This window comes from Zonotrichia albicollis, chromosome 5 (assembly GCF_047830755.1).
Source record: "Zonotrichia albicollis isolate bZonAlb1 chromosome 5, bZonAlb1.hap1, whole genome shotgun sequence".
In the NCBI taxonomy this organism is placed as follows: domain Eukaryota; kingdom Metazoa; phylum Chordata; class Aves; order Passeriformes; family Passerellidae; genus Zonotrichia; species Zonotrichia albicollis.
In genome coordinates this window covers 72,237,256-72,264,741 of record NC_133823.1, presented here as the reverse complement: position 1 = coordinate 72,264,741, position 27,486 = coordinate 72,237,256, and the positions used below count along the sequence as shown (strand labels likewise).

At 41.7% G+C, this 27,486-nt stretch overlaps 1 protein-coding gene across 2 annotated transcripts in view; it reads left to right on the top strand.

Moving 5' to 3' along the window:
* The first annotated feature begins 441 nt into the window (after window positions 1-441).
* Window positions 442-27,486, top strand: part of LOC102073780 (bifunctional heparan sulfate N-deacetylase/N-sulfotransferase 3) — a 53,402-nt gene continuing 26,357 nt past the window's right edge. The window contains exons 1-4 of one of the 2 annotated variants that reach the window (XM_074542067.1): window positions 442-582; window positions 6,908-8,025; window positions 25,828-25,915; window positions 26,489-26,643. In XM_074542067.1, the coding sequence (XP_074398168.1) occupies window positions 7,054-8,025; window positions 25,828-25,915; window positions 26,489-26,643 (1,215 nt within the window). In that variant the 5' untranslated portion in view covers window positions 442-582; window positions 6,908-7,053. Of the gene's footprint in view, window positions 583-1,034; window positions 1,213-6,907; window positions 8,026-25,827; window positions 25,916-26,488; window positions 26,644-27,486 lie in introns of those variants that run through there. The other variant, XM_074542068.1, reaches the window with a different exon arrangement.

Below are 27,486 nucleotides of genomic sequence, written 5' to 3'. Positions count from 1 at the left end.
TTTCCACCCTTGTGTGCTACCTTTAGACCGGCTCAGAAATCGGCCATACCTAAAGCTGCACCGACAGCGAGAGATTTGGCGGGAGGGTGTGAGTTAAACTTCGCCTCAGCGCGACTGCATCAGGGGCTTCCTAAATTGGTTTTGGAGGAGAAAAAAAGAATTTTTTTTTTTTTTCAATCATACTTTATTTAAGACAGGGACTAAGAATCCCACAAGTGAGGCGGCGGCGGCCCCCGTGTGGGAGGGGGGCGCCGCAGGTGCCGTGAGGGGCGGGCGCAGCCTGAGGGCGCGGAGCCGCAGCCGCCCCCGGCCCGGCCGAGCCCCGGAGGAGGGCGGGCGATGTGGGAGGCGGCGCGGCGGAGCCCCCGCCCGCCCCTCGCCGGCGAGCGCGGCTCCTCCTCCGGGAGGGCGCGGCGAGGCTGCCGGGCGGTGCTGCACCCCCGGCGGCAGCCCCGCCGCACCTCCGCGCCCCGGGCGGCTCCGTGCCCCGGCGCCTCTCCCGGAGCAGGCTCTGCGGAGGGCACAGGCGGCGGCGGGATCTGAGGCACCTCGCGGGGACATGCCGGCGGAGCGCGCCCGGAGGTAACGAGCGGGGCGGGCGGTGCCCGCGGGCCCGGCGCGGCGAAGCCTCTCAGCTCCGCGCCCGCCGGCTCCGTGCCCCCGGCAAAGTTGTGCCCGAGCCGCCCGCAGGCTCCCGCTCCAATGCAGGCACCGCCCGGGCCGGGAGCGCGGCGGGACGGGGCGGCTGCCGGCACTGAGGCCCCCGGTGCCGAGGCAGCGTTTGCGGGGTTGTTCTGTGGGCTTTCTTGGGGTTTGGGTTTGTTTTTCTTGTTTCCCGGCGCACTGAGCATCTGCCTGGCGCGGTCCCCGCAGCAGCCCTTCAGGGGCTGGGCTTTTCCCGTTCGCTCTCCTGGCGGAGCTGTTCAGCGGGATGTTGTTGCCCTCTAGTGTCTGCGGGAATTGGTTATGGCTCTGTTGGGGCACAAAATTAGTCAGCCTAGTGCAGTAATTATTCATAACTTCGGGTGGTTGTAGCTGCTTGGATTCCCCAAATCCTGTCAAAAATTGATGTGTGCTGCTGCTCGGTTCAGCTGTCATGAGCAGCCCTCGGGAAATGGCAGAAAACTTGTATGTTACTCAATTCGATGCCTGATATGCTCGATAATTGCTTCAGGTTTTGGTGTGGTGGGGTTTTCTCTTCCTAATGGAATGGTAAGTGAAAGAAAGAGGGTTTCTCTCACTGTTACCATCCCCAGTCAGGTGTCATGGAAGAAATGGTTCTGAACTCTGCCTTATTAACTCTTTACACTTGGCAGTTGTGGGAGAAAGGAGAGGGGAAGTAATGGTATGGTCATGGACCAGATGGTGTGCTGGACATTTATCTCAGAGACCTTGAGCAAATCATTTGCTCTTTAGATAGTGATGTTTTTGCAATTGCTGAAAAGTAACAGCGTTTATCTCAGAAAAATTGTGTGATGTCAAGAGCTTTAAGATATTTCTGTACAAAGTGTATTATGAAGGCAAAGAGTAATTTGAAGACTAAACTTTTGTGTTCTTTTGAAGTCTTTACAACCTTCTTTTAAACTATTTTAAACGTTGTATATTTAATATTTATAAATATTTTTTCCTTGACAAACTGTAATAATTGAATCCCAATCCTATAAGGGTCTCTAGTACTGCATTAAGCAATGCAGCATGGAGCTTAGGATACCACAGGTACAGCAGAAACTACAAACTCTTACCTGAAGGACTTGAAAAAGAATTTCTATCCATCAGAATTGCTGTGCTGCCTGAACCATTCCCTTTTTTTCTAACTGCTGTGAGGGAATGTAAACCTTTCAATAATCACACATTCCAGGGTTTGTTATGTGATACTAAAGGGTTTCAAAGGCTTCCCTTGACAGCTCATGTCTCATATCACCTTTTTACAAGTTGAAAATGTCTTTTTAATATGCAGTTGTAAGGTCTCATTCTCATCCTGGATTTACTCATTTGAGCTGTTAATGCTTGAATATTTTAGTCAGTAATGTTGTAAGTAGGGGTACTCAGAGGTTATTTTGGTGTTTCCATAACTGATTTAAAAGTCTGAGCCTAGCTGTTCACCCCAGGTTTGGTTGTGTTCAGTTGTTCTTTGCTGCTTCCTACCATATCCTTTGTATAACCAAAGATTTCCAATTTAGTAACACTAAAATGACTTCAGAATATTTCCTGTGAAGTTGTATTTCATAGTGAGTGGCCAGAGCAGACCTTTATGTTCAGAGCAGTTAAGCAGCATTCTAATCAGTAGAGATTTAAATGTCTGTAGTAATTTGCTAAACAATATGCCTCCTTTTTTTCTGCTCTTTGTTTAAAGCATTTAAAACTCATTTTTCATGTAATGCATCCCCAGCATGTCACCAGCACTGTGGTAGTGTCCAGGCTGGTAAAGAACAGAATGGGAATATAGTGATGGGGATTATTAGAAGAAAGTTATTAAAAATATGTCTCTAGATAAATGTAGTATACCTCAATAATATTGATGACTACTCAGTCCAGAACTTTTTAGTAGTTCCTGATGAAAAGGGTTTTTGTTACCCTTTAGGAGAATGTTTTTTACCTTTAAGAATGACCCAACATTATTGTTTCTAATCAAGGCTTGCAGTAAACAGTTGCCCTAGCACAGGCCTGAGGTAAGACTAAACCAGAGTTTTCTTACTGAGCTTTGATAAATTTGATCTGATAAATTGAGAACAATTTCATGCTTATTTATGGATATTTTAGTTGAGCCCATTGCTTTAATCTTGATATTAGGACAGCAGAAAAAAGTTGCTTGTCATTTTTTAAAATTGTGTTGATACTCATGATTCAACTTTATCAGACATTTTTTAAGATTATGTGCAGTTTTTTGTGCCTGTGCAGTTTCTAGATTGAGAACCTCTGTGAAGAATGTAGTAGGCTGCATGTCCAGCCTGTATTGTCTTGTGGAAGAGTTTCCATGAGGGTTATCAGGGGGAAATGATTTACAGAAGCCAAGAATTTGGTCATTTATGCTTAGCAGTGAAACAACAAACTAAAGAAAGCTGCAAGTGGTAGGAACTCACTTATGGTGTCCTTTGGGTCTTTGGGGTTCCTCACAGTATTTGTTTTATCATCAGTGCTACTTTGGCAGTGAATTTAAAAACCCTGAAACAGCAAGCAGAACAAGTTATGAACCCCCCAGACCAATCCACATTGAAGATTTCCATTCAAATGCATCTGTTTCGTGCTGGCTGCCTGCAGATGCCTGTCATTGTGACTGCCCAGCAGTATGTTCAGAATGGTAAATCTGCTGTTTAATAAGGTGATATTTCTTTCCTGTACCAGCAAGATTTTCACATGAGCAGGTTCTGGGCTGCAGAAACCATTTCTGCAGCAGATGACAAGAGCACTGAGCCTTGCTGTCTGTGTTCATAACAAAATGCAAAACTTGCTTCCATGACTCAGCTTTCTCTCAGCAAGATCTTCTCCATAGAGAGTCTGTAAGTTAAAAACCAAATTCTGAATATTCAAAGATGGTAATTTTCACCTTAAGAGAGCATTTTGATACCTCCTGCTTTGAGCAGTAGAGGTAAAAGGTCCTGGTCTGAATTTTAACACAGTGGCATGAAAATGTAAAATAGGAGATCAAATGCAGGTTCTTCTAAAGAAATAAAGTTCTAGATAGAAAAACAAACAGGCAAATTTTATTGCTTCAAACCATGGAAAAATACCACACAAGTTATTTTATAGGTAAAATTTATTGCAACATCAGCATTACAGAACTTTGGATTTATTAATATCTGATTCCTGTTTTTAGGTGATTTCAAGTGATTTGGGGTACAGGTGGGACCATATTCCTCTGTCACTTAATTCCACTTGACTGTAGAAATCAAAAAGAGCTGAGACTGCTGATGCAGGCAGCTCTATCTATGGTCAGCTCTATTTATGGGTGTTTTTCATGTTTTTTCACTGAAACAATGCTAACAAGCTTCAACTCTTGTGAAGACTTTCTAGACTCTGTTTTTTTTTTAATTTAAGCCTTTTTCTTATACTTAGATATTTTTTATTGATGTTGATGTCATCACAACTTCTTTCTTTGGTAAATATTGCGTTCTTTGGTCATGAAAGTAAGACTCCTCAAGCACTCCTCTCTGAAATGCTGCTTCCCACAGCTTACTCACTGTAGGTACATTGAGAATTGAATTTTTGTCTGGTTGTACTGTAGGAAATGATAGCAAGCAGGGAGCATCTTCCCTGAAGCCACTTCTAGAGATGTGACAAAGGTCACTGTCATGGTCTCCATGGGTCCCTCAGTGTGTGGTGTGGTGAATCCCAAGGATGGCACTGCCAAGGGGGTGCATTGTCAGTTGTTTGAGCATGCTGCTGGAATACAGCACTACAGTATCCAGCAAGGGCTATTGCTCAGGGGAAAATGCTGCTGTCCCTCGAGGAAAGCACCTGTACCTTGTCAAGGCTTTGAGACTGTTGATATTGTAAAATGCATGTTCTCTTTGACATTTTTGTTTTCTTCTTTCTATGTTCTTCCATGCAAACCAGTCCTTAAGCAAGTGAAAATTACCTAAGCCTCAAGCTGATACTAGAGAGTGTGAGAGTGTGCATTTAAACCTCGTGCCTTGCTCTGTGGCATCCCAATTACTGACTGCCTTCAGCAGGGGGGGTGCCAAGTCTGCCTGTGTCCTGTGCCTCAGAGAATTCCTCATTCCTCACAGTCGAACCTCACTTCTGTCTTGGCAGGCCCAGCCTCTCCTCCTTACAGCTGCACTCTGTAGCCCCAGGGGCACCTGCAATGAGGAGCCAGGATACAAAGACAGGGCTTTTCTTGAAGAAAACACGGGTGTCTGGGCTGCCTCCAGATTTTCCTCTCTAAGGAATGGCGTTAGGAACCGTGTCCTTGCTGCAAATGTGTCTTGGGTTGCAACCCTTGTGAAATATCCTGTTCAAACAGCTCTGTCTCATCAGCCCTTCTTTGCTATGAGCTTAGGTCAGTGTCAATTCTCATTTTTTCTGTATATAGACCAGGCAGATCTGTGGTTATCAAAGAGAAATAGGTGTGTGCACAGCTTTTCTACAGAATGCAGTCAGTGTTAAATTTAGGCACTAAAATTATGTATTTCTTGGCATTCAGGCAGCTGAATTGGAAATGCAAAATGAAGAGAACCCTTCGTGTGTGTAATGAAAAATCATCTGTCTGGAAACCTCTCTCTGGTGTTAACTCCTTTAGGATAAAGCTTCTCTTTGTCACCTGACTTGTTCCCATGTTAAATAGCTCTGTTAGGCCATCCAGACTGATATTCTTGAAGCTAGTGTGGCAAGGATTGGACCTTGCAGTTATTAAGAATGTTGAGTTCTTCTGAATGTACCTTCATATTGTTGCTTGGTCTTTATACACAAGATAAAACCCAGGGAGTTGGAGTTGTGTTATTTTAGTCTAACACTAATGAGTGAGCCTGGGTGAAAGGCAGGTCTCCTGCCCAAAAGCTTTGAGCAGGACCTTGTGCTGCTGCAGGTAAGGGTCAAGGCTGAATTTAAGGCTTCCCAGAAGAGGAGGGGTTGATAAACAGTTCTCTGTGAGTAGAAGGTGAGGAGACTAAAATCCATCTACAGCAGAGTGTATCCAGACAGAAGGAATCTTGCTCTGAATCTTAACTATGAATGAGACAGCTCTCGGCACTTGCTGGTCGTGCTGAATTTTGCAGTTTTGATGAATAGAATGACTTGGAGATTTTCTCCCTTCATCTGATTTTTCTCGTTTATTATTACTTTATGCTCATCATGACACTAGGAAGATCTGTCTTCAGGGTTTAATTAAATTTCTGGACATTACATAGGTATTGTTAAGTACATAACTTTTTTGAGCCTTTTTGAAAATCTGGAGTGAAAGATCAATTTGCTTACAATGTAGGATTAAAAAAAACCCAACCAGGAATGGAAGGATTAACCTCTCAGTATGGAAATGACCACATTAATGCCACACCTTATCCTAATCCCATTTCCAAATGGGCCTGGGTGCAGACTACACTGAAGTTACAGTGGCCTGTTCTAGATCTTGACACACTAAATATTTTTCAAAATCTGCTTTGAATCTTTATTTCTGACTTATGATCATTATTTTATGTCACACCAGCCAGTTATTTTACTAGGGAGTTTTGACAGCAGTTGTACTGCTGGTTTGAAAAATTACTCTTTCCTTAAGTACAAGATAGAACATAAGTATATCCTTGGGTGATCTGCATGTTAGGTTTAACTTTTGATTTATTACTTTCTCTTCTCAAATGTAAGAGCTTGATTGTTCTATGGGTTTTTCTCATGCAAAGAAATCCTTTGAACAGCTTACAAATCCACAGTCCAGAAAAATGCTTTGTTTTCCTCTAATGTTGCAGGAAGCAAGTTTTGCTTTAAAAAAATCCTCTAAGAGATGTAATATAGAGTGTATCAGTAATGTTTGTACAGCAGTTAAGATGTGCATGTTCTTGCTTCTTTGAAAAACTAATACAAGATAGAATTTGTTTAATCATGTTGCCCCAGCTTTTTACAGGTTAGAAATTTTCTTCAATACTTTGGTTGTTAGCAGTTGTCTACTCGGAGTTAACTTTTATCTTTAGGTTAAAAGAATTTCTAAAACACTGTAAATACTTTCCTTTTATGTCTTGCTTTTCAGTGCCTCTGCCTGCTTTATTTGATCCTCTGAGTTGAGGAACCTGTGAGATTTAGAGACCTTCAAATGCACATGGCAAGTAGTGGGAGCAGAAAAAAAATGTTATTGTAAAATGTTGAGCTGTTGGTCTCCAAACCTCTGCCTGGCAGTGATTTCTTTGCTCCCATTAATTTAAGCAGATGATTCTTCACAAGGTGGTGTCTCATTTAAATCTCTGATTTTCTTTTCTTCTAGACTGTACCTTCAGTAAAGCTCTGTGGAAGATAGATGTGTGTGCTGCAATGGTGACATAAATATTTCAGAGGACTGGAACAAGTTGTTGAGAATCTGTGTTTGTTTTTCATGCTGCTGTTGAGAGCTGTCTAAGGCAAGTAAACACCATGAGTTTTATCCTGAAACTTCACAGACATTTTCAAAGAACAGTAATTTTGCTGGCCACTTTTTGTATGGTGAGCATAGTTATTTCTGCCTACTACTTGTATAATGGCTACAAACAGGAAAATGAACTCCCTGAAACCTCTTCAGAAGTGGAATGTGGTGATGCTCAACTGTTGCCTTACAAGCTGATGGAGGTGAAGACCACAAAGCCTGTTGATCCCCTGAGGACAGAGCTTGTAGTGCTGGTGTTTGTGGAAAGCCAGTACTCAGCACTAGGCCAAGATATCATAACCATTCTGGAATCCAGCAGGTTTCAGTTTCACATTGAGATTGCATCTGGGAAAGGTGACCTCCCAGTGCTTATTGACAAGAACAAAGGCAAGTATGCACTCATAGTGTATGAGAATATTCTTAAGTACGTGAACATGGACTCGTGGAACAGAGGCCTTCTAGATAAGTACTGCACAGAATATGGTGTGGGTGTGATTGGATTTCACAAAGGCAATGAGAACAGCTTGCAGAGCTTGCAGTGGAAGGGTTTTCCTTTCCATGTCCACAGCAATCTGGGTGTTAAGGACTGTTGCATTAACCCTCATTCCCCACTGCTCCATGTGACTAAACCTTCTAAGCTCGAGAAGGAGCCCTTGCTTGGAAATGACTGGGCTGTTTTCCAGATTAATCACACAACTTACCAACCAGTGATATTTGCAAAAGTAAAGACGCCAGAAAACCTTTCTCCACCTGCTGCTCTCTATGCCACAGTAATTCATGACCTGGGGCTCCACGATGGGATTCAACGAGTCCTTTTCGGCAATAACTTGAATTTTTGGCTGCACAAGCTGATTTTCATAGATGCCGTCTCTTTCCTCTCTGGAAAGAAGCTCACACTGTCCTTGGATAGGTACATTCTGGTTGACATAGATGATATCTTCGTTGGCAAGGATGGAACAAGGATGAACACCAACGATGTGCAGGTAAAGTGTGTGCACAAAATAATGGTCATTACAGCAATGTGATTTTTCTAATCTGAAAGTGGGTAGTTGTTCATACTTGGAACTTCAGGGCTCCACCCTGGAGCTGTTCATATTTAATGCACGTGTTGAGAGTTTTACAAGCAGGAGGTAAATGCAGTGAGCAACAATAAATGTCAGCACAAACTTTGGAGAGTGGACAGGGTCACTGGCTGTTTGAAATAGTTTGTGATGTCAGGAGTTGCTTGCAGCATTTCACCTCTCTCATCTCTGTTTTATGGCACTTGCTTGTAAGGAGGGTTTGTGTTATTCATGGTCTTAAAAGCTCATTCTGTCACTAAATGACTTGACAATTTTTATGTTTAGAGTTGTGCATTCCTGAAGGTCCTTTTCCACTCTCTTGTGCTGTTCAAGTGAGGTGATAGTTGTTGGTCAGTAGCACTAACATCTTAGCATTATTTCTTCTGTGCTTTTTGTGAGGAGTGTTGTCCCAAATCAGGTAGTAGGTGGTCACCTTTCTCAACTTGGTCTAGAAGCTAATAATCTGTATCATACTGATTGTTGCCCTATTTGTGCTAAAAATAAGGGAGAATGTTTTCTTAGAACTTGGTTAGTGGAATGAGGAAATGCAAGAAGGAAAGATGAGGACAGCACCACGTGCAGTGGGTTATTTTTGTTTCATTTATAACCATGTTTTTGGGTTTTTTCAGTGTTAATATATATGTCAAGCTACAGCAGCTCTGCATACAGTGCTTCCTTCAACAAAAGGCTTGACCCTGCAGTTCAACTTTTAATTTGCTTTAAAATTGCAGCATAGGCTCTTTTCTGAAACATCCTCTGTACATGCAATTGTAAATGAGATTTGCCTCCTTGTTAAGTGGGTGCTTTCCTTAGGCAAACAAATCAGGTGGGAGAGAACAGAAATCAAGGTGAAGCTTCCTAAATGGTTTTCCTGTGGAGAGTACAATGGCAGTGTTTGAATTAGGTAAGGGAGCATGCTTGGAGAGTCTCCTAAATGCACACTCAGGTGGCAGGAAAAGAGTCAGATCTGACAAACATCTCTGGCAGAACGTGTGTTGTTCTCCAGCAGCACCACTTTCTGGTAACAAAGTGAAACAAAGCCTGAATAAATCCATCACTGTGTTGTGCAACAGCAGTGGGAGACAGCATGTTTTGTATTGTTTCTCTTTGTAAGTGACACCTTAGGATTGTCATTTTAAAATAAGTTAGGGTATTAAATTGCCAGAGTTATATACCAGAAACAGGAGGCTATTGAGACAAATTTGATTACAGCAGATACAGAAGAATAAACCATATTGTTTGGGAAAATAATTTGCAGTATGTCAGAAAGCAATCTTCCCAAAATAAAGCTGTCAAATTAAATAGAAGTAATATGAAAGTGGAAATAACTTTTAAGCAGGATAATTTCTTTTATACAGGACTGTGTTCTGAAACAATGGAACCTAAAAAGAGTGTTCCCTTCTGATTCTTCATCTACTTGTAGTTAAAATGTTGTATTAAACATGTTGTTAGGGCTGTCAGATGCAATGCATCTTCATTACTATTAATATCAAAGGAGTTATCCTCGGTGGCACAATGACATGTGAAGGGAATGAAACAAAATCAATTTGCAGTAGTTGGAAATACATTATTGTAAAGTGTATTTGCAGATAAATGACATCTCATTAAACAGGAGTTTTACTGAGTTCTGCTGCAGTGACTGTGACGGAGAATTGGGTGCTGCTAGTGTGAAAAGAGGTTCTAAATGTAGACTTTGTATCCTTTCAGTACTCAAGATTAGCTCATTTCCACCAAGCTTACATTTTAACTCCTGGCAGTACAGAATTAAGGAGGATTGTCTTTTGGGATTTAATTTTGTTTGACATATCTCCTTGGTAATATTTTCTGGGTATACTCAACAGCTGCTAGGGCTGTGAGCTGGAGGAGAGTCAGGTGAGTGTTTCTACCAGTATTCTATTAATGCTAATCAATCTGAAACTTCAGGAGTCTCCCAAGAGCCACAAGACCTCAAGGGTTGGTTCTGGCTGCTCTGTGGAAAGGATGGAGTTCAGAAACTGGAAGGTTCATGCAGAACCAGTAGCAAAACTCAGGTGGTCATCTGCTCTAAACCCCCTGCTCAAGCTGGGCCATGGCCAGGTGCCTTTTGAGTGTCTCCAAGGGGAGAGATCCTGACTGCATGTAAGATCATGGTTTCAAAGGAATTTCTTCTTTAGATATCTAAATTAGATTTCCAGAGTGGCCAGAATAATTAATATGTGAGGGCTTAACCCATTAAAGCTTAACTTCCCTCTCCTTTAAACTATGTGAATTGGAGTTAAGTACATAGAAAAATTACTATTATAAGGTTTAGTGGTAATATTTTAGCAGTGTTATATATTGAGCTCTTAAGATGTCAGATTAAAAGCAGGCTTTCCAAAATGAGTGTCTTCTGTACCTCTACAGAGGAGGCAAAGTGGTGCTACTTCAGCTGGAGTACCTGGAGTGTCAGCAACACAAGTGTAAAGAATCCTTCTGAAAATGTTTTACAAACATAGTTTATCCACCTAAATTCTGTTATAAATGCTTTGTTTTGTTAAACAGCTGATTAAGTTTATTCTAGATTCACCACAGCTTCTTCAATTGCAAACAAAACAAGAAGGACCCCAACAACTTGAAACAGTGGTTGAGATTCTTTGAATAAGTACCTGTGAGAGAATTGCCAGTCTGTGTGTTACATCTGGGCTGGTGGAACACAGTTCTTCGATGTGAGACCAGGAGTAGCTGTCACTGTGCATCAACAATTACCATCCATCCTTATATTTATGTACTTTATCTTCCTCTGGTAAAACAGAAATAATGGAAGAGAATGTTTCCGTGGCCTAATTGCCTCCCACTTTGAAAATAAGCTTGGTAATAATCAACTCAACATTCATTTTTCAGTGGTTTTTTCTCTCCTGTTGTCTGTCAGGCAGGAGGGACCATTAGGCTGTGACACTGTTATATTTTATTTTCCTTGTTTCTTTTAGAAAGACTTAAGAGCATGTGCAGTGCAAGTAATTCATTTAAATGGACATACAGAGAAAAATCTATCTAGATATCCACAGAATGAGTTTATCTTAATAGACCGTGATTGTCCTGGCTGACAGTCTACTAATTTAATATCTTCTTTTGTTAGAGTTACTCTTGGTGAAATTTTTATTACTGTAAAGCTTTGAGATTTTTCAAGGGAGAAGCAGATGATGAAAGAGGGGAAATTAAATGTGGGTTTTTTCCTGATGACAGTTTATTCCGTGCTGGTGGTCTAGGCCATGCACCTTTCCCTTCAGTTCCCCAATAGGTGCACTTGCTGGAGTTCCTTGAGAGTTCATCACATTTTTCAAATGAAAAATTAGAACACTACCAAATTATTTTGTCCTAATAATTAGCTGTTTGAGCTCCTCTTGACTGCCTGGTCCTTTGTGTGCTTTTCAAAAGAAACTGAATTGAAGTCAGGATGGGGATCTCTTCAGGTAAGCCTAACCTCTTTCTATACCTGTAGTTATTCTTTATAATTGCCAAGGAAAAATCTTCATATTAACCATACCCATTATTGGGAGGGGCTGGTAGATCCTTATGTGTCATTCTGATTTGGGAGTGCTTGGGCAGTGCATCCATTAGTGTGTGTGTGCATGGCAGGGGGCAGCACAAGGCTCTGGCTGCAGTCTCCCTGCACTAACACTGCAGAAAAGAGCTGTGACAAACATTGTTCTGCTCATGGAGAGGGTTCAGCCAAAAGGAATCAGTTCCTTTTGGAACAGCCCTTCAGTCTCCATCCAGCCTCTCATCTCGCCTGGATGTTGAGGTTTATAAGGCAGACACCTCTAATGGAGCTACTCCTGTCAATTCCCACAGCAGACATAAACACAGGAAAACAGCTGATCTTCAGCGAGGCCCTGGTTAAGTGAATTGCACCTTAAAAGTGTGTGGCCTCGTTCATAAATTGTTTCCAGAGCGCCTGCCATCAAATATAAACATTTGTATTTGGTTGGGTCAGTCCTCTTCCATTTTCCATAGCCAGTGCTGTCACTTCTTTGTTGCTTTCTTAGTCACATTGGTGGCCTAACCTTTTGTTTAATATAGTTCTGTTTAATAACAGATTTCCCCTCTAAGAGCTAATTGTATATTCCCTGTATTAAATTCATCCACATTACTCAGCACTGCTTAAATTATTGCAGTTATTTAAAACCCATTAACTATCTTTTCACCCTCTGCAGCATGCATGGAAAGGAACCAGAACTTCCCAAGGCAAAGCAGACCACTTGGCTATAAATTTTAAAAATGCAGTCATTTGGCTGTTCAGCTTTTCGTGCACAAGAATGACCTAAATATTTTCCTTGGAACAGAATTTTCTCTATATATTGTGTTAAGGCAGAAGGACTAAAAGGTTCAGGCAGAAAGCCTGAATTGTCAAGACAAAGGATGGTCCCTGTCACAGGAGGAAGTCTAATTCTCTAAGTTAATTGCTTCTTTATCTGTAGGATCACGTAGAAGGTTATCAGAAAGAAATGACAGATGTGTCATCACATGTGTCAGCTGCAGAACCACTCAGCCATAAATCTTTGCTTCGGGGACGTTAAAAAATCTTTTTAATCACATCTTTAAATTACATGAGGAATTAATGATGATGAACTTCTGTTGTGCTAAATCATTCTGGGTTCCCAGTTGGTTAGCTGTAATACCTGTATACCGTTGTGGAATGTGTCTGCTGTGTGTGTGCATAGGATCTTCCTTAATTTGACCTGAAGCTCCTAAGCTATTTCTTACTCACTTGTTGGAAATAGCAGGTAAAAAGTGCATTCAGTTCTTCAGAAGTGCCAAGGAGAAGGAAAATGACTGACTGGGGTATCTCTGTGGCTGTCTGATGCCCTAGCAAGACTGGTTTATTGTGCATATTGTCAGCTGTAGTAGTGTGGAATATTGCACACTGTGAGACAGCAGAGAGATAGAATCAGATTTCAGAACTAAAATACAACTTCAAAAAAAAGTTATAAAAATGGTCTTACATATTCTATGGGCTGCTACCAGCATATAGTACATTCTACCAGTCAGTCTCCATAACATCTAACTTCTAGAAGCAGTTTGGTTTATGTGCCAGCCTCTGTGAATTTTAGTCTGGTAAGATGAATACAACTGCTGCTCAATAGAGCCCAGCTCTTTCTGTTAAAATCATACTGATGTTTGAAGTTAAAAGCATGATAAAAATCCTCTCCCAGAGCAAGAGGACTGCAGAGGGGCCACAGGGATGCAGGTGAGCTGGTTCTGCTTTGACTGTGGCACTTCTATGGCTGCCAGAGCAATGCTGGTAATTCCTCGTGGGCCTCTTCCTCCTCTTCTGCACCTGTGTGAGCTGGACACCTCCAAATCCATGGAATAAGCTTGGTGCTGAGTTTAATTTAGCAGTTTACCCATGGTGGATTATGACAAAAGCCATGCATGCAGTTTTGGGATTGCAGCCCTCATTCTTGTAAATTCAGTGGTTTCCATTAGTTCTGCTTTTGATGAAATTCTTGTTTGTTTCATCAGGTATTTTGTGTTTGGTTTTCTTTGAAAAATGAATTTCTCTATTTTTTTCCCCTCTGTTTAGTTTTGCAGTACTGGAGTAACTGAATCTGATGGAGTTTTTTTGTTTGGTTTGGTTTTTAATTGTAATGCTCTGACACTGTACATGAAAACCTAAAGATGTTTAATGCAGACCTGAGTCTTGAGACAGCAATATGTCAAGGATTGCACCATCTCCTGCTGTTATAAATTCAGTGGCAGGTAGCTAAGAGAAGAAAAATGCATTTGAGTTGCAGTTTTTTATTGCCAGAGAGACTGCAGAAAGTGTTTCTTGGCATAGAAATCCCATGAGGTCTTTGAGGGCAAAGAGGCTGAATTGCTTCAAGCTCTTGTACCCCAGCACCTGATCTGACTATTGGTTATACACTCCTTGGTTTCTTCAGGATAGAACCAAAGGAAATTGTGGCCTCTGTAGATCTGCTGGTGCTTTCCCAAGTAAGATGGTGTGCAGTGTGGGTTCAGTCATTTGCATCTTTCCAGAAAATCAGAGTAATTTGTTTTGGTTTCTAAATTCCCCATATTTCTCTGTGGTGGTGAGTACTTTGCTATCCATAGGCTTAATGTGACAATGGTGTTTTCCTGTTCTCAGTGGAGTTTTCAGATTCAAGAGCTCTTTTAAATGAAACTTAAGGAATGACACTCACTGAGATCAAGTGATCTAACTGAATACTTGGTAATGCTGTTTCTGGTTTTTCCCTTGGCTTGATATATTATGTAGAGATATATTTACTGTTGAGCATAAGGCTTCCTGTGCAAAGAAATCCCTAAGAAAGCCTTTTGTCCACCCAGTGTGCCAGCCTGCACTGAGGTAATTCTTGCTTCACAGCCACATGGTTAGCAAAGTCTGTCTTCCTCTGTATACTGAAAAATACACACTTCAGGAATGCAGGTGAGTATTTTCATGGGCATGTGAAAAATATAAAAATGCATGTGATTCTGCAGACTTTGAGTGTTGTCAGCATAACATAAACTCTGCAGTGGTTGGGTTGATCCATCTGGCCATGGAAACACGAGCTGCTGTCCTGTCAGTCCCTCTCTTTCCTTGGATTGAGTTCTGTTGGTCAGAGGCTCTTGTTCAGTGAGCACCTCAAGAATACAAACAATAATAATGCATTGCAGCTTCCTGCAGAGCTGCCCTGATTCAGCAGCAGTGTACCAGTGGCTGCTGCAGGATTTATTCTGGGCTTTTTCAGTGACAAGTTAGCCATCCACTTCCTGCTGCTAACAGAACAGAATAAAACTTTCACAGCCAACAAATAAAAACCAAACTGCAGACAGATCTAGAAATCAAAGCCATTAACTGTAAAACATGATAGCAAAAGTGAGCCTTCCTCCATCCTGCTCTTCAGTCACGTCAGGGGGCACAGTCTGGCGTGGAGACAGAAACGAGAGTGGAAGTCCTAATCCAGTGGGACTCCTAATTCATTTGTTCCCTTCCCAGTACAGCAGCATGGGAAGTGGCCTTGCTTCTCCTGTTCAGCCTGCAGGGGCAGTGCAATGGCATGACTGATTCTAGGTGACCATGCTTACAAAACCACGTGAAGGAAAAGCAGTTGGTTGGCAGTTTATGTGTAGCCCCTCATGGAATAACAATTCCCTATCTATTTCCATTTCCAGTTTATTTTCTGTGCACAGACCATAAAAACCTTACGACCAATTTTTAGAAGTAGTTACTCTTTAGGAGATTCCTTCTTTCACTTTGCAGTCCTGGAGATGAATTACTGTTGCTCCTTAAAGTGTAGCTTCATATCTGAGATAAGTAATAAATTAAATTTAAAACCACTTTATATTGCAGAAATTATACTGCAATCCATTTGAAAATAGAAACAGTGGTGAGGAGAAATAAAAAAGCCTGTGACTGTGCAGAAGAATACTCCTCAAATCCATTCCAACACAGGTCAGTAAATCCACATGCCAAAGGCTTTCCAGAGGAGACAGGTTTGATTTGCTTTAGAAACACTGGTTGCATTTTTGTGGAACTGATAAGCCACAGCTCATCCTGAAGTTCCCATTATTTGCCTTTTAGTGTTAGCTATCCTAGGAAAAAGCCAAGTGTCTCTTCTCCATTTTAAAGTAGACTTGGACTAAAGATACCTCAGAGTTGTCTTCAATAGAGTGCTAATGGCACTCAAAAGGAGGCTGAAAATCAATTCTGCATTTCTGTAAAAAACGTTATTTTATGCTGCAAGATGTTCCTCTTATCCCTTGTCCTTTCCCACTGCCATTGTTAACGGTAATAGAAATGTTGAAAATGGTAATCCTGAGACTCTCCTAAAACAAGATGAACACTAAAATGTATCTAAGTTTGTAATGTAAGCTGAATTTAAATTCAAACAGACTATGAAAAATATTTTACATCAGTAGTGAAGTACTTCATCTTACTGACTGAGGAGATTGCTAGCAAGATTGTGCTCAGTTCTTCACTACTGGATTAGAAATATTTGGAGAGTGCTTAGAGACCAGAATAGTCAGGAAACATCTGAGCAAAAAAATGAAAAAATAAAGGCTAAAGAATGCAGTAAGTAACGATGACCAAAGCAGAAAGCAATTGTCTGCAGGGTACAAACAGTGAGGATGGATAAAAATATTTAATGTAAGGCACAGAGATATTTAAGTGTAGGCTGAATAGCCAATAAAAGCAGCAGAACAGAGGCTAATATCCAAAAGGAAGTTGAATGATTATGTAAGTCTTTAAAAATTAGATTTGGCAAAAGAGTATGAAATATGCTATTGCAAGGAATGTAATATTGGCAGGGATTTGTGTTAAGATATGTTCTCAATCTCGTGCAGTAAATCAAAGGCAGAGCTCAGTTGGATTCCTGTGTGTTGGTTTGAGGCTGCAAGTGTAGATTTTGCCAGCTGGGATTTTTATCTAGGCATGTCTAGCCTTTGTAATCTTGTTTTTTAAGAATGCAAGCACTCATGAAAACAGGTAAGGTGTGCATTAACACTTCTAACAAAATCATCCCCCCCCTTTTTCACACAAGTCTTGGGATTTTCTGCAGTTACATCCTTTAGACTTGGTACTATGTGGAAGCCAATGAAATTGTCAAAGTTCTTATTAACTTGAAATAAGTTTTTATGTCATTTCTGTGTTGGCTGCATATAGTCATGAAAGTATGGCTTGAGAAAAGAGATGTATTTGTTATTTTGTGGAAACTTTCTCTTGGGTTTTTTTTTTCATACCAATGCTGATGTAGCTGGGGAGTTTCATTCAGCAGCTTTAGAACCACTCATAAAGAGAAGGAGAAAACCATAAATTGTGACCCTTGACTGGTGAGCAAGCTGAACATTGAATTCCCACCTGTATCTTACCTGGCACTTCAGACAGAGTGAGAAAATGAAAATTTTTTTGTTAAAGATTGTTTTTTTCTGTCGGTAAAGATGAAACAGAAAAAGAGCTTTTGGTTTTTCTTAGCTCATCTGAAACATAGGGACAGAGGTAGATAGCTATTTTTATTCACAAAGAGTATTAGAAGCAGAGGAATCTTTTTGGCTCTATTAGGAAAAAAAAGGAACATCTGAGAAGCATTTGGGAGTGAACTGTGACATGGATGCATTGCCCAGCATGTGGAATGATCTTTATTTAATATGCCACTAACGTGGTAATTTTTCTTGTGCTTTGCTAAGCAGGGAGAGCCACCAGTTCATTTTGGTTGTTGTCTGGATTGCAGGGTTTGAGTCTTCATTCATTTGCACTCTTTGTTCTCTAGTCTGTAGAACTGGGCAATAACTCCAATGCTGTGCTTTAGTCTTACCTGGGGGGAAAAAGGATCAGCTGAGAGGTGAGCAAACCCCAAGGTGTTTCTTTTTGCTTGGTGTCAGCATTTTAGACATAGCTTGCAGTCTCCACTACTTCTTCCAAGGCACCTAAATAGCAGCTTGCTATACCTTGGTATGTGGAGTTGAGTTTTTCTGTAATCATGTAACAGATTTATATTGTTGATGTGGCCACTGTTACTCTGTGGGGAAAAAAAGTATAGAAATTTAAATGGTTTGAATTCTATGTTCATTGGAAAAATATATAAATTTCACTCACTCTTGAGTTCTGATTGTTTACATAACTATGTAGACCAGACTTTGAAATCTGATTTATTTAATGTTGTGCTGAGCAGGAAGCACAGCCTGTAGGCCTTTTGGGGATAAGTGAGTCCTAGTTTGTCCAGGCTCGGGCTTTGAGGTCCAGAGAATATTGGCACTGAAGATAAAAGTAAGGCTGAGGTTTTTCCAGAAGGCCATATTCACATTCTCTTGCATTTGATACCTATAACACTGACACTACATTTTTACTTTCATTACCTAAAAAAATGAATTTTTATTTTTTTATGTCGCAGTCCGCCTCTGACAGTCCAGGAATTAAATTGAAAGAGGGTAGAGGTGGAGGGACAGAATGTAAGAAAATGAAGATAGTGCAGAAGGCAGTCTCACACCTGAGGAGCTGCAGCTGTTCTGATCACCAAAGGTCAGGAACAGCCCTGCCCTGAACAGGCCACAGCTGTGCCCAATGAGAAGATGAGTGCTACGAAAGAGGGGGTGAGCTGGGTGAGGGGAAAGTTGGAGTTTGTTGGTTGTGTTGTCCAGAAGGAGGAGTCAGTGCTGCAAGGAGCTGCCCATGAGAAGTCACCAAGAAGGTACAGGACTTTTGCAATATGATGACAACAGGTAGATTTATATCGGACGTCAGGAAGGATAGATTTTTACAGTGAGGGTGGTGAGGCCTTGGCACAGGTTGGCCAGAGAAGCTGTGGTGTCCCCACCCCCTGAAGTGTCCAAGGCCAGGTTGGACGGGGCTTGGAGCAGCCTGGTCTAGTGGAAGGTGTCCCTGCCCTTGGCAGGGGGTTGGAGTGAGGTTACTGTGCCTTTCTTATCTGGGTAGGATGTGTGGGCAAGGGAAGGGAAGGAGGTGCCTTGGAGACCTGACGTGGAGAGCAGGTCCTAGGCAGCAGCATGAAAGGAGCTGTAGGTTATTGCACCTTGGAAATAGCAGTTTTGGAATCAAATTTGTGATAAAGTGTGTTTTACAGAACATCACCAGGCATGGTGTGTAGGCAGGCCTGAGGCTGCGCCTCTGAGGTGTCGGTGCTTTGGGCAGAGTGAGGTGGCCACTGACAAACTTGTCAGAGCAGAGCTGGTGCAGTGCCCCAGCTGCAGCTGCCTGTGCCTCAGCTGGGACCGAGCTCTGCTGCTCAGATTAGGCCTTGATCTTCTTCCAGAGCTGAGCCTGGCAGGTGTTTGCAGCCCCTCACTGCCAGTGGCAGGGTGAGAGGGCCCGCTCAGGGACTGGGATGTGCTGCTGGGCCTGCTGCCTGCAGTGAGAACTACAGCTGGAGCTGGCCTGTGAGGGAGCATTCAATAAGGAGCAAATGTGCTGTTAATAATGAATGGGGAGTGTTGTAGTGTATTGTAATGTCCTGTTTTAGACTTCCGGGTCCCGGGTCCCTTCCCAGGTGTGCCAGTGCCAGTCTCCCTTCCCCCCTCGCCCCCTTGCTGAGTCCTGTCAATCAGGCTTAACATTCCAGCAAGGCGTCGTGTGGTTGGTCAAATTCAAAGGATGGCCCAGAGGTCATTGCCCTGTCTAGGTGTCCCTCGTCCCTTGAGACCCCGCCCCTCCCACCTCGTTGGTGGCTCACCTGTCCCCTCCCCTCCCCCTGAGCTTAAAAGGTGAATCAGGCCATGTGCTCGGTATTCTGTTGGAGCTCTTCCCAACATTCCGACTTCTGTAACCATGGAATAAACCACTGCATATAACCCTCCGACAGAATCCCTCCTTTTTCTCTTCACCTTCACCTGAAGCCTCTTCCTGAGGTAAACAGAGTCCCTAACAAGCCTGGACTTGTTTAGTGCCCAGCTGAAACCATCAGCAAGCTAAAGGTGTCTCTGGAGTGATCCACCACAGAAGCCGCCTTTGGCTCAGCAGCGAGGCTCAGACTGGCCCAGGCACAATCTAACTGGTAATATTGGGATTCATATTCCAATAGTGGAGCTGGGAGCTCAGATCACAACCTGTGTCCTTTCTGAGCTGGGTGACCATAAAATACATAGAATACATAAAACACATCCCCAGTTGGACAGAACAGCCCATGGCAGTGTTTTATCTGTGACAGAACTGTGCACCTGTGCAGACAGCATGTGAAGCTGCAGAAGCATGGGCTGGCTAATGAGGGGTGCAGAGGTGTAATGCCTGATGTTTCCTGGGAGCCAGACAAGTGTCAGCACAAATCAATGAAAAACCCTTAGAATTTAGCTGCTGCTGGTGGGATGCAATGGAGACAAGGCAGACTAAGCAGAAGTGACCTGGAGCAGCATCTGAGGGATGGCTGTGATGCTCGGTGTGTGACTGCAGCTCAGCCATCAGAGTGCTTCCACTGGCCTAACAAACCTCACATTGCCTCTGTACAACGTTGCCAATGCAAGAACTTCAAAATACCAAGAGATTCTAAATGCATTTTAGAGACACTTGGGTTTTGCTCTGAGTTCTTTTATACTCTGAAAACTCACTTCTTAATATTTGGTGTCACATAAGCATGTCAAGTATTAGGTGAAAAGGCAGCCAGCATGGTTTCTATTGGAAGCTATCTGACCAAAATCCACAGGAAAATAGGTAGCAGTAGGGTGTTTTATTAGTCCTGTTTCAACTGAGCTGGGGGTTTTTTTGACCTTTAATTAAAAGAAATGCAGGATTTTATTTCTACTAACTGCAAAATAATGAGATTGTATAGCTGTTTAGTAACAGTAACCTCTTTCATCTAAGTACAGTTTAATTAACAGCTAATAAAGCCAAAGTTCAGAGAGAACCCTGAAAACAGCATGCTAATTACTTGGCTTTATTAAATGCTATTGGCACCAAGTATTTATAACCTTCAAGTTACCTTGCAATAATTAGCTGAGTTCTCATTAGCTGGTACCTCAGCCTCCAAGAAGTGAGAAGTTGGTGAAGGAAGTTAGAAGTGTTTCTTAAATCTCTTGGTTGTTCAAATGATTTACCTAGATGAAAGAGCTTAATTACTTGAAAATGCATAATTGCACTATCATCAAGATCATTATTGTATGGGGTAAAAAAACAACTCTACAGGAAGGCCCGGTGACATTTAAAACAGTGTATCGTGATGAGAAGACTTTCTGTTGAAATCATTTGAGCAACATTTTCCAAAGTGACTGTATTGTAAGGATCCTTCACTAGACACAGAAGTTTGGACCCTGAGGTGAAGTTGTGGCTCCTGAATTTTTTTCTTCTATTGGACACTAAAAACTTTAGGGGGCACATAATTGGGCTCCAGGCTGATACTTTATTGACACTTAGAGGGAAAATTGGGTTTCCTGTTCTCTGCCAGCAAAACACTTTGCAGAAAACGCCAAAGGTTTTCTTTGTTTTTTTCTCTTGCTCTCTGTGTAGTGTCAGCTCTGCTAAGAGAGTGCACAAAGACAAATGAAGCTTTCTTGCCCTTTGGTCTGAAGGATAGATAAATTTTTTTTCAGGTACATCCCTATACCTAAAACAATTACTCTTTCTCCCACGCAGATTAAATGTTTATGGTATTGGGTGTCAAATTGCTGATCTTGGAAATCCAGAAAGAGTAGTCATCATTGCATTTTAATGATGTTCCAAAATACATAATTGATCATGAAGGAATCATTTTTCCTCAGAAGCAAAGCAGTCCAATAAAATGCTGATTCCCAGACACTTGGGCTGGACCTTCCCGGGGGCTGTGTTCTGTTGCTGCTTGTGCTGCTTCCAGGTTCTGCAGGAGGGGGCATTGAGGGAGGCAGGAGCTGTGCCAGTACCTGAGCAGCAGCTTCAGCTGCAGTACTCCCAGAGCAGGGAAAGGCAAAGGGATCTCCCACAAAGTGCAGAGTGCAAGGACATTGCAGCAGTTACAGCTCATTAAACCTCTCTACACCAAAGCTCCACTCAGAAAATGGCTTCACTTCTGGTTCTTCCCACTCTTGCAGGGGTTACAGAAGAAATACAATATGGAAAAAGTAAAGCTGCTTTTGAATAAGAGCTCCCCTAGAGGGGCTTGCTCTGCTTAGCTCAGGTGCTTTCACATTACACTTCCTATTAATTTGTCCCTCCTTTTCAGAAGGTCCTTGCCTTTATTGAAGAGCCAACACAACATTAGAAATTTTACTCAAATGCAAAATAGCTCCTAATTGAATGGCTCCTTTGATAGTATTTTCAGACAGTAAAACAGTTAAGCAAGGAAGCATTGAGAGATGATATCTGTTTCCCAAAAAAAGGAGGAGGAAAAAGGCTTTCTGGAAAATGATGAAGCTGCCCTTGCATTTGTTGCTGACATAAAAGCATGTACTGATGTGAAGTGTAGGATGTTAATGCTGCAGCACTGTGAGGCTCTCTCTGTCTGCTTGCCAATTTAGTTGAAATGTACATGATTACAAGTAGAATACCAGCATATTGAACTATTTCTCTTTTCGAGTGCCTGAGTTCTTTAGCAGCTTTTCAGCAGGAAAATAGTCATAAATATGTTGGTGTGACTGCACAAAGAAGGCGTCATTCCTGTTTGGTGAACCAGAGTTCAACAAGGCAATCTTGATTTATTCCTTTGATCAGTCAAGGCATTTGAGTCTGAATGTTTGTGTTGATGCTGAAGAAATTACAACTGTCTGTTTGCTGAAGACAGGCTGACACTTGCAGCTTTTCTGTGGCAGACTCTGAAGTGAAATCACATTGATGTATTTGAGGGCAGGAGGCAGGATGGCATCCTGGCTGTGCAAGTGGGAAGCAGGTTTGAAGACAGGAGTTTTATCTTTAGCTTTTCAGCTGATTTACTTCAACTAAAACTTTAGACAGCCCATGTCATCTGTCCATGCCTCTGTCATGTTTGAGATGAGAAAGTCTGTTGTTTTGCTGTCAGGATAACTTGTGTCTATCCCTTGAATTGTAACAGGGCCTTTTTCTGAGATTTTGATTTTTACTGTTAGTGAAGAAAAGGGTCTTTCATCATGTATTGAACATTTATATTTGATTTCTGGCACTGGGAGTTTCCTAAACCTAGTCTGTGAGCTTAGGAAAAGTTCAAAAGCAAGTACTCCATTGGAGCTGTGTACATGAAAGGGATTATGCAGCTAATCTTTTATTTTCCTTATAGTACCAGCAGAAATATAGCATGTACTAAATAATTATTTATAAACATATGAAGACTTGGCGGTTTTAAAATACAATCTTCAGTACTGGTGTATTTATGTAACATCTCATACAGATAGCCAGAGGTGCTGTTCATAAATAGTTACAAAATATCCAGAAAATACCAGCAGTTTACCTTCAGCTTATAAAGCAGCATGTAAAAAGGAAATTTCAGGCTTTTAGTCCCCCTACATTTCTCTCTTTCTGTCTTTCTGATGGAAACTCACAGTAATACACCCTGCCATCTGCTACTATATATTTTTCATGAGTTTTAACATTTTGTTTTTAGAACCTGAAAGATGAGTAAAATGTCAAGTCACCCAGAAAATAATCATAGGCACGACAACTCAAATGTTAGCTCAGCCTGTTTGTACCCAGAGTGGTTCACAGCTTGTCTGTGGCCTCCCTCTTTGCAGGCAGAGCAGGTACACCCTTGGAATTAGCTGATCCTTTCCCAACACAAGGCAAGAAGGTGGGAGCCACACTGGCAAAATTAATTCCCAGGGAAAAAGTGAGTTCTGCATTGCGTTATTGCAGAAATGTCTTGGGCCTTCTGCCACCTTTCTCCCTCCTCCCTTTTAAAAGCCTGTTGGTCATTCTGGTTTTTCCATGCTGCTGGATGGAGACCAGATTGGGGGTGACAAGCTGGGAAGGTGTCAGGAAGGTGCAGCATAAAAAAAATGCTCGCAGCTTGTTGGATCTCAGGATCTCAGTCCTGAGGTGCCGAGCCACCGAGACCACCTTGGGGGGCTCGGGAGTCCTGGAATGTTGCCAGAAGTGTCTGGTGGCTGGACTTTAACCCTACACAGGAGACGACAAGGATGAGGGCTTCACCGGGTGAATGGTGAAGGGATTAGTTAATTAGAGGGTGAGACACAGGGTTTAGGATTTATGTACAGGGGGGTTTAGAGGAGTAAGATGGAGGAATTGGGGCGTGTCCTGTCCTTCTTCTTCTTCCTCTTCTCCTCCATCTTCTTTGGCCACGGTGGCACCTTTGGATTGGTTATTACTGAGAGTGCACCGAGTAATAAGAATAGATGGTATTGGGGAAAAATGATAAATATTGTACACGTAACCATGGGTATAAAGATACGTGGCGGTCCGGGGGACGAGACAGTGTGCTCATGGCTGACTGCTGAGCAGATCTCTGTTCGGCTGAAAAAAAATCTTTTAGATAAACAATTAATAAACATAAAAACCAAAAGAAGAACTGAAGCCTCTTCTCGTCCTTCGATACGCGGGCTGCCCCAAGGCCACCCCGGGCCTTTTCAGGCCCCTCAAACAGCCGAGATAAACCGGACAGCAGCTCTTAATGTGCAGGGACAGAAGTGAGCAGCCCTTGGTGCCCCCGTGCTGTCAGGCTGTGCTCAGCATCCCTTCCCTCAGCAATGGGTGCCCTCAGCACAGCAAGGGAATAGCTGAATTATTTGCCTCCTACCTTTTTAACCATGCAGAGATGAGGTTATTTCATTGAATAGATTCTGAGCAGCCCAGGGTTGGTTTTCATCCAAGCCCTGTGCAGATGTGCTGCCTTTTATTAGAATAAGAAGCTTCCTTGGAGATCTTTGCACTCTCAGCCTGTGCAAAAGCCTTTGTTACAGCATTGCAAGATTTTTCACTTAATATTCTGCTTCATAAGTCTGCAGCTTGGGTTCAGTTATCTCCATTCTGTGCTTCATTTTGCTCATTTCTTTAGAATGTCTCTTGTTCGCAGGACAGTTTTCAGGCTTTGCAGTGAAAGATGATGATCTTTACCAGGTGAGCCCTGGGATAGACCTGAAGAAGAGCTTGTGTGCACTAATAAGGTGGATATTGCCTCCATCTGTAAAATGGGTCATATTTTAAGGAATTTTAAGTTGAGTGTATAATGCTTAATACTTCTATTGGATTGGACTCTCTACTATTTTTTTTGTCATTGGCATATAATTAATTGTAGGCTGATCACTTATATAATGAAAATGTCCAGGGAAAGTAATTAAAATTACTGGATCATATTTTTAAAAGTTGTCTTTGCATTTCAAGAGTAGAGTGCCTACTAGACCTTTCAGCCTTTGAAAATCTCCAGTCATTTTAATCGTTTTTGTGCAGTTAAATACATTCCCCATTCATAGCACAGTCATGCTTCTCTGACAATAGAAATGTTTTCAACCAATTTATTAAAACCATTGTGCTATACTATATGTTGGCTTGGAAAACTTTTCTGTGACCTTTGCTCGTCTGTTTTGTTTTTGCTTTGCAAAGTTTGGAAAACTGGATTTCTGTGTTCCACTTGGAAGACTGAAGGAGAGAACAGCAGGGTGTAAGAGTCTGGGAGTGAACTCCTGAATGTGATATGTAAATTTTAGGAGTAACAAATGAAGAAGAGCATATTGAAAACAATGAGTGAAGCTGTACCTGATGAATAATGCTTCCCCCTTCTTCCTACATGCTGTTTTTTTGTTTGTACTGCTTTAGTGCAAGAACGCAGATGCTGACAGTCGGTATGCTCACTGTCTGAGAAATGAGTCAGAATTTGAGGGAGTCTGCAATCCAGTTTTTTGATGTGGAGTAGGGTTGATTTAGCTTCTTGCTGTCCCTCTAGATTTTTCTTTTTGCCTTGCCCATGATTTTGAAACAAGACTGCAATGCTGTGGATGTACTGGAGCTGATGCAGAGCAATGTAACTCTGACAGCTGCTCTTCACTCCTGTGAATGGAGCAGTGCTGGGGGCACAGGAGGTCTGAAATGAATTCCTGGCTCTGGCCCAGCTTTACTGAGGGACTGCTGGAAGGCCTTTTCTCTCCATGTGCCTGTGTTTTCCTCTCTCATGGTTCAGGGAGTAACCCAGCATTTAGTAGCTGGTTATCTTCATGAGGAAAATGATAGAGTTTTCATGCAGTCTTTAATCTTTATGTGCTAATAAAAATATCTGTACTTCTCTGTCATGCATAAAGAGCTGGTTTTAAATAGCAAAACCAATCGAAAAGGCACACAACTGTAAAAATATTTATATTGTGATATTAAGTTTGTGTGCCAGGTTGTGTTCTCTACAGGTATGTTTATATGCTGGTTTGCTTCTTTTTCAGGCCCTGCTTGATACTCAGAATCTTTTGAGAGCCCAGATTACAAATTTTACTTTCAACCTGGGATTTTCAGGAAAATTTTATCACACAGGTAAGAATCCAACACTAAAATTACTTTGATTTTGATGGTGTTGTGTGTAGTGTGAGGACAAGTAGGAATGATAGAGTCACAGCACAGAGTCTTTACTATGCTGTGTTCCTGCATTAGTTGCTGGGATGGAACAGATTAAATGCCTCTCCCCTTCTATTAAAATTTAGCTCCTTTCAGTCTGCTTTTGAGTGGCAAATTCCACCAATCACTTAAAATTTTCTATTGATTTCACTGAGGGATCTGTTGAGCTACCACAGTTCATCTTTGTGATTGTTTCATCTCTACTGTAGAAATATATCAGTATATATTATCCCTTAAAATAATTTTGTTTTAAAACTATATAGAAATAGGATAGATAAAAGAAAGAATATTAAATAGGATGTGGGCCAGCCAAGTGCTCCTGGCTGTCCCATGTTGTCAGCAGTGCCTCAGCAGGAAGTATTTTAACTGGTTGCAGTTTATTATGTTAACATCATTCTTTCTGTTTCCAACATTTTTAAAAATATAATAAAAGTAGAAAGTTTACTTCAAAAATGTTTTGGTGTTTTGGTTTTTTTTTAATTCCCTCTGCAGGGACAGAGGAGGAGGATGAGGGTGATGACCTGCTGCTGAGATCTGTGGATGAGTTCTGGTGGTTTCCCCACATGTGGAGTCACATGCAGCCACACCTCTTCCACAACGAGTCCTCGCTGGTGGAGCAGATGATCCTCAACAAAAAATTTGCCTTGGTGAGTTATATTTCTGCATTTTTTATTTAATTTAGGTACTCAGAAACCATTATTCTCTTTAGACTAGCAAAAAACCCCCCAAGTTTCTGAAAGAATAAATACTCCATTGAAAGGTATCAAATGACTTTGTGAAACCCCTGGATGTTAGGCTTAGGTAAGTGTGCCACACTTTCAAAGATGCAATTCTGCAGTGATACCCAATGACATCTTACATATTTCCTTTGCATCAACTTATGTAAACTTGTTTTGAAAAGCATTGCCTTTACTAATTATTTATTGACAACAAAACTCTGACTCAAAATGTTTCAGTGAGACTATAAGAAAAAATCAAAACCAATTTTAGGTCTGAGGATATTGGAGAAACAGATCACACTTAAATGCATACAATAAACAAAAATTGCCATATATAAAACATGTTATTTGTCTGAAGAGGGGGTCTGGTGTTAAGACCTAATTGTATCAAAATATCTCAGCAGACCTAACTTGTTTGCTGAACTGCTTTTGCTCTTACAACAGCCTGATTTTACTTCCTCCTTTTCAAATTCCACTGGTTGCTCTTTAGCTGGCAGGTGATGGCTTTGTTCCTGGAAGGAGCAGGGGGATTTGAAATAGCAGAACAACAAAGAGTGCATTTAATGGTCATGTGTCAGTGAGTGTAGGAGAAAAGGATAGACCTGACTATCAGCCAATTAAAGGTTTTATTTGAAATCTTGGCTTTAAGTGAGACACATGCTTTCTTTCAAACCAAGACTTCACCTAGTTTGCTGTGAATTGTAGTTGTACTGAGTACAGGACAGCTCTGCTTTAATGTTTCCTTTCAAGAAAGCATTGCAGTAGGTGTTA